This window comes from Seriola lalandi, unplaced genomic scaffold (assembly GCF_002814215.2).
Source record: "Seriola lalandi dorsalis isolate HSWRI2012SDOR001 ecotype SW California unplaced genomic scaffold, Sedor1 jcf7180002054237, whole genome shotgun sequence".
Taxonomy (NCBI): domain Eukaryota; kingdom Metazoa; phylum Chordata; class Actinopteri; order Carangiformes; family Carangidae; genus Seriola; species Seriola lalandi.
The window spans coordinates 559,700-566,200 of record NW_019524790.1 but is presented as its reverse complement, the minus strand read 5'-3'; the positions used below and the strand labels follow the sequence as shown (position 1 = coordinate 566,200).

General features: G+C 43.9%; 1 protein-coding gene across 3 annotated transcripts in view; it reads right to left on the bottom strand.

The window, feature by feature from the left end:
- Nucleotides 1-979: 979 nt before the first annotated feature.
- robo1 (roundabout, axon guidance receptor, homolog 1 (Drosophila)) overlaps nucleotides 980-6,501 on the bottom strand; it is a 223,179-nt gene continuing 217,657 nt past the window's right edge. For all 3 annotated transcript variants that reach the window (XM_087173468.1, XM_087173469.1, XM_023404271.2), the window contains 5 exons: nucleotides 5,838-6,334; nucleotides 5,578-5,739; nucleotides 2,348-2,623; nucleotides 2,053-2,246; nucleotides 980-1,743 (listed from right to left, as the gene is read on the bottom strand). In XM_087173468.1, the coding sequence (XP_087029594.1) occupies nucleotides 1,729-1,743; nucleotides 2,053-2,246; nucleotides 2,348-2,623; nucleotides 5,578-5,739; nucleotides 5,838-6,334 (1,144 nt within the window). In that variant the 3' untranslated portion in view covers nucleotides 980-1,728. The remainder of the gene's footprint in view (nucleotides 1,744-2,052; nucleotides 2,247-2,347; nucleotides 2,624-5,577; nucleotides 5,740-5,837; nucleotides 6,335-6,501) is intronic.

Genomic DNA, 6,501 nt, shown 5'->3' with positions numbered 1-6,501 from the left:
AATCAGGCTCATTTTCCAGTTATTGATATTAATTAAAACAATGTGTAAGAACGGCTTTATAGATCCGATGAAAACGATGCTTCTACATGTTTACTCCTGAATCTCGAAGTTTTGTGGATTGATCCGCAGTAGAAAGTAGTCCCCGGAAAACGCTTGGTTATTCCAGTTTCAGTAATGTTTACTAAAACCAGTTGTGTCCAGCTGTTTAGGATATGTACTTTTTTCAGATTCTATATTTGTTAACCCCTTTTAAACCTTTTTTGAAGAATTGTGTCTTCAGTAGGAATGAATAGGCTTGGGGTTGAGTGCCACAGACAGGAAATGGTAAAATACTGAGTGAGTTTTTGGCTTTTGGCTTTTTTTGTAGAATTTGTTGATATTAAAAAGAATTCACCCTTTTCTTTCAGAAAATGTTGACAAATGACCAAAGGAACATGTATAGTTTGAACTTTTTTAATCATCTTTTTTTAAATTTTTTTTTTTTTTAGTTCTTTTTACTTTTTTTGCTTTACGAAACAAATGTTTGCAGATGTCCTATGAATAAACAACAGCACCCTTTCTCCTTAAAAACAGGGATCCAGCACCCCTGTCTTATCAAGAAAAGAGACCCTTCTTGTCCAATAACAACCTCTCCAGATTCCCAAAGTGACACTTATTTCCTGTATTTGAAATTCGTTTAAGTGCATTAGTAGACAACATTACCGTTTCGATTAATGTGCAATAGCTGAGTTTATGGTCAATGCGAAAAGATATTTACATTGCAGCTATGACTCACATTAACTGTCTGTTTTATCACTTGAGCTAGCATCAGAACTGGAGAGGGAGACAATCACAACACAAGGAGTCTCCTTTCAAGCACGGCCTTCGTAAACAGCAACCTTTACCTACATCATTATCATCATCACCATCATCAGGATTAACTAGACTCTTTTGTCATACCTGTTTTCCGCCAGTAAGACAAAAAGGTTAATAGATAGAATGGTTTAAAATAAAGTTTAGTGATTGTGCTTTTAAAACCAAAGTAAAACAAATAACAAACATTGACGACAACACGAAACATAACAGTGCATTACAAAAAAAAACAACAGAAAAGAAAAAAAAGAAAATTCCCAAAGTGGCACTTTCTCGGGGCAGCTAAATAATATTGCAATTTACAACATGAATGGAAATGATAAAATAATATTTATATTTACTGGCATAATAAAATTAGAATTTGCAAAATAAAACAAGGAAGACAAATTTGAGGTACCACAATGGGTAAAACAAGAGGACATCATGTATACACGTATATTTACAGTCCACCCCTGCTTGCAGCTATTTTATTACAGTAACATCTGACTGTATGGGCTCTCCAAAGTTCTTGTCAAGGCAAGCCGAGTCATGTCAATGACTGGAGCAAGATTTTCACTCCATATTGCATTGGAATTAAACATAAATATACTACTGCGTATTTTGTTTTGAATGCACCATTCTTTATCTTCAGACACGCTTTCCTTTTTTTTTTTTGTTGTTTTTCTTTTTCTTTTTTTTTTCAAATGGACATAAAAAATGAATAGTTAGAAAAAAACCATTGGTCTGTTTTCCAGATGTAAAGAAACACTACTGATGTACAGTATGATGGCAGCCAACATGATGGTGAAATACTGAGATATTTAAAATTGTAAGAGAAACAATGGTGCTCCACTCTTGGAAAAATCAGGACAGTTCCTCCTTTGTCTCTTCTGTTCTTCAGCTTTCTACCATCTGGGTAAAAACACAAAAACAAAAATTTTGGTTAGCATCCATTTTCCAGAACAAGAGCTCGACTGCTAAATCAGCCAATATTAGCTTTTTGTAGACAGATCAGTGTCGTGTATATGCAAGCTGATAACAAGGAATTGCAGATTGCAGTGTTGTTCTCTGTTTATGTTAAAAAGTAATTGGCATCAGCCAAAATATTTTCATTGGGTTTTTCTAAACTTCCAAATATCGATGTTGGGCTATATTCATATGGTTATCTGCTACAGTCCGAGCTGTTGAGGCTGGCTTGCATACTTGATTGACAGCCTGTACCTCTAGCTCTTCATCTCCTGGTTGTAAGGCCCCCGTGGTGATGAGGCCCATGTCTGCAGGGTTCCTGCGGCCTCCTTCTCCTCTCCGCCGGCCCCCTGAGCCCCTAGAGGACATGGAGCTGGAGGAGCTTGGATCTCGGGGGCTATTGACTGTGGGGAACTGTGGTCGGCTGTAGGGCAGAATGTCCTCTGAACCTTGGGACAGAGACGAGTTGCAGAAGGAATTGAAACTTGCAGAATGAAAAACGCTGTACATGGCACTAAAAGACAGCTTCAAATTGTATTTGCTGTAGTACCTGCATGTTGGCGTGCCTTGCTGGTGATGCTGCCCTCGTGTCTATTCCCTTTCTCTCCATGAGCAGTCTTTTGTCTCTCCTGAGCGTCTCTGCGTTCAGATGAGCTGGTTCTGGGGTCCGAGCCCTCTCGGGCTCTATAGCCCCCTGTTCCTCCTCTCTTGTCTCGACCCTCACCTGCTTTGGGGGAAACCACTCCCCGGCCCTCTAGGGCTGCCTTGGAGGGATGTGTAGGGGACTTAAGCACTGCTGGAGGTGGGATGGGTGGAGGTGGGAGATCTGAAGGATAAATACAGGAAGTAAGAACACATTAACTGCTAACATCAAAGACCAGGGTTTAGATAATTGCACAAGACTGAGGAACAACAATCTGTGTACTCTTGAAACTTTAGTGTGTATCATCTGTCTCACAGCTGCAGTGTGTGTACATACACCCATATCTGTACACATGGCTGTGCTGAACGGAAACGCCTCTGAACTGACAGTAAACAGAACAGATGACATTAGACAGGCCGAATCTGACCACAGAGTTATGAGATTCGAGTGAGAAGAGGAAAAAGGGGAGCGTGACGGTCATCAGCTGGTTCTCTGACCTGCTCGACTTCCTCTGATGATGAATCAATTCTGCTTGTCCTTGAGCCATTATTCATATGATGCCAGCCAGTGGGCTGCCGAGCCTCACACACATCACACAGTCATCTAAACAAAACGCCAAGAAAGAAGCCTTGTGTGCCTGCGATCGATGGCTTTTCATCTTCCAATCAGCCTCCGACCTGAAGGATGGTTTTGTCGGCGGCCAGACCCATAATCCACAACGGATTAGAAAGTTAATAAAGGTAGCAAGTGCCAACTCACCTTTCTTGCATCCCAATAGCTACCCTTACACTTTTAAGATTGTGCAACACTGGACTTTGTGAAGAATCAAAGCTTTTCTTTTACATTTTTTTAATTCATGTTTTTTTTTTTACACATGGAAGGCTAATGGGGCAGGTGATGTCTTTGCTATGTCTTGTTGGTGGAATCAGGCGGCTTCAGTACACTTTTCTGATTATCCTCCACCTCCATCCACTCCTCCTGAATACAAAAGGGGGCCAGTCAATATCATACAGCAGAGAGGCGTCTGCAGTTTTTTAATATCTCTCTTGCCTCCTGAGTCCTGCCTCAGTCTGAGTCCGATCAATGCCACAGTCTGTGAGATATAGCTCACTACAAGGGAGGAGCGGGGTGCCTGTTAGATTTATGAGGAAATATCGTTGAGGACGGAGCTCAGGTCTGAAAAGTGTCTCTGGGCTTGCCAAGAAGGGTGTACCAGAGGGCCTGGTGGTTAATTAGGCAGACAAGGCCGAGACAGATCAACAGACAGGAAAGGGTTAACAGAGAGGAGACAGACAGAGGCATTAGAGTCAAACGCAATATGAATCATGAGGGGAATATAACCTGGGTGTTTCCACAGCCACTGTGCAAACAAGTGAAATGAGTAAGTCAAAGAGGGGTAAAGGGTGGGGAAGGAGGGATGGCTCCCTTGCTGGTTCACCTGTTTTGCTGCCTTAACTGGTGTTTTTTCATCTACTTACAGTGGATAGTAGTTTGAGTATGGATTAGTTGGAAATGTAGAGAGACATTAAGCAAATTATAGAAATACACATTATGGTACAATGTGTATGAAGCAAACATCAGTGGTTTTTTTCTCCTCTGTCCTCCTTTACATTTCATTAAATCACCTTCCCTCACCTACCACCTCAGCACCAGTCCTCCAGACCACAGACGGGCCATGTAGGGTGGGGGTGTATAGAGAGATGAGGGAGGGAGAGGGGGGGGAGGCAATAACCTCCAAATGAAAAACAATCCATTCAGATCAAATGCAATCAGCAGGAGGACTGATGGACAGACAGAGCTGCAGAGCTGTCAGTCCGCCCCCTCGCTGCTCAAACAAAGACGGAGAAGAGGGGAGCAGGGAGAAAAGGAGAGAGCGGAGAGGGATGGAGATCACTCCAAAGGGAGGGGCAGCGGATGGGGAAGAAGCCAGGATATAAGGCTGATGGCAGGGGGCGGAGGTTTGGGGGTGGGGTGGGGTTGGTGGGGTGTGGGTAGCGTTGGATTTTCTGCAGTGATATAGCTGGTCTGGCTCCTAGTGAGCTGGATATTAAATCTCCCTGTCAAGTGCTTCCAACACTCAAGGACACCTGACACTAAGAGGAGAGCCAGCTCTGGAACAGCACATATTGTCCACAGCAGAGTGAGCATGTGCACACAACTCACATATAGATACATTTTAAAAAAAGATCTTTCCACAGGGAAAAAGCAGCTCTCCACTGGTAGGACGTGTGTGTTGTAAACAATGATCCTGTGAAGAGTTCATTTCTCTTTTTCTTAACAAGGCTAAAGCTTTTTGTGTACACCTGCTCTGATATTTAGCCCCCTGTTTGGTTTATGTTCGGTCCCAGCCGACTCAAAGGTGGCACTTCAGTATGAGCCTGAGCACCTGGATCAATTTCATTAGTGGCTAGAGTGGAGAGACATCCCAGTGTCAGCATAGCCAAACTGGGCAGAGCTCCCCTGAGACGACTCTCCCATCCTTCCCCTCCCTCTTACCCACCCATGGCCTTGGCCCCGAGCCCACCACTCGCCCGATCTGTTCAGCACTGATGCAGATTAGGAGTGATGCCATGTATGCATGTGCGTAAAACACATGAAAGGAGATGATTAAAACTCTGGCTCACGGCACACCCATACTCTGTGTCATTTACGGACACTACATTACAGTGAACTGCACTTTTCACTTCCATATCTGCAGAGGGAATAGAGGGAGAGCCATTGATACAAACCTGGCTATCTGTAGTTGTGGGATAAACCTGACCCACGACTGCCGCTACACGTCTGTCTCTCTATGGGCGTGTTGGCTGCGTTAAGTTGTTAATGTCTTTCACAGACAATCATGCACACCCCTGACTACTGACAGTTTCTGAAATAATGTTTTTAAAGGTTTACCGTACAGAGTATTGAAAAAGAAATGTTTGTACCATGTGTACTTAGTTACTGTTCATGATCTAGTATCAACATTTGATTCAAAAACTGTCTTTTCTAACCTCTAAGTAACCTTAGCTAACATTCTATTGTAAAAAAACATGTTCACATCATATTTATTATTTGGATAAGAATCTACAAGAAACAACACGCATTTTGAAAATTGATACTGTATCTTTTATAATACTGAGATGTAATCATATGTGTACCTTCATTATAGGCTTCACGACGCTGGTTCCCCGGATGGCCTGCAGGATGCTGTTTCTGCTTTTTAGGAGGCCTCCTGTGTACAGCTGCCATACTCATGTTACTGTCTGTAGACACCGGGCTGCCAGGACGGTGGCCTGATGGGTTTATTTGGTATTTTCGTGCTGATAAAATAAACACAGGAATAAGTTTGCTTTTTCCATTTCCTCAGAATTCCTGCAACAACATTTCTTGCGGATGTGGCCGACTTCATAAAACCTACCTGAAGCTCCTCCGACGTCCTGGCCCTGTGTGTTGGGGTACTTGGCCACCCTGAGGCCTGAATACTCTGCAGCTGCAGCAACCGCTTGAGCAAAGTCGGCATCAGTGAAGAAGGATCCGTCTGATGAGCTGACTGCACTGGACCTCCCTGAAGAGACATTATCCTCTTCAGAGGCCGACCCCCATCCGTTGATCATGGAGCCGGTCACTGAGCTCTCCAGGTCGCCCATGCTGGACGCAGGCGTTTGCTCGAGCCCTCGTAGCAGCAACCTTCGCGGATGCATCTGGGGATGGTGGGGGTGTGTGTGGGGGTGGGTGTGGTGGTAGTGCATCTTGGCCACCTCTGCATCTGTCTCGTCACCCTCCTCTTCTTCCTCCAGTATATCGTCCTCCTCCTCCATACCGTCGGTGTCCAAGGCCAATGGGCTGGTCATGTACCCATATGTGTGTGAAGGAGAGAGAGGCCTCGGAGGGGGTGGGGGGCTCACAGCGTGGCGCCTGCAAAAAGTAAGAAACACACGGTATCAGAATCCCATCGAATATAGAATATTTTCAGACAAATTAGACACAAAAACAGAAATTGATTCACCTGCCTGTTATCAAAGGAGCACGCTGCAGATTTGACATGTTTTACAAAATAAACTATACTGTAAATCACATGCACT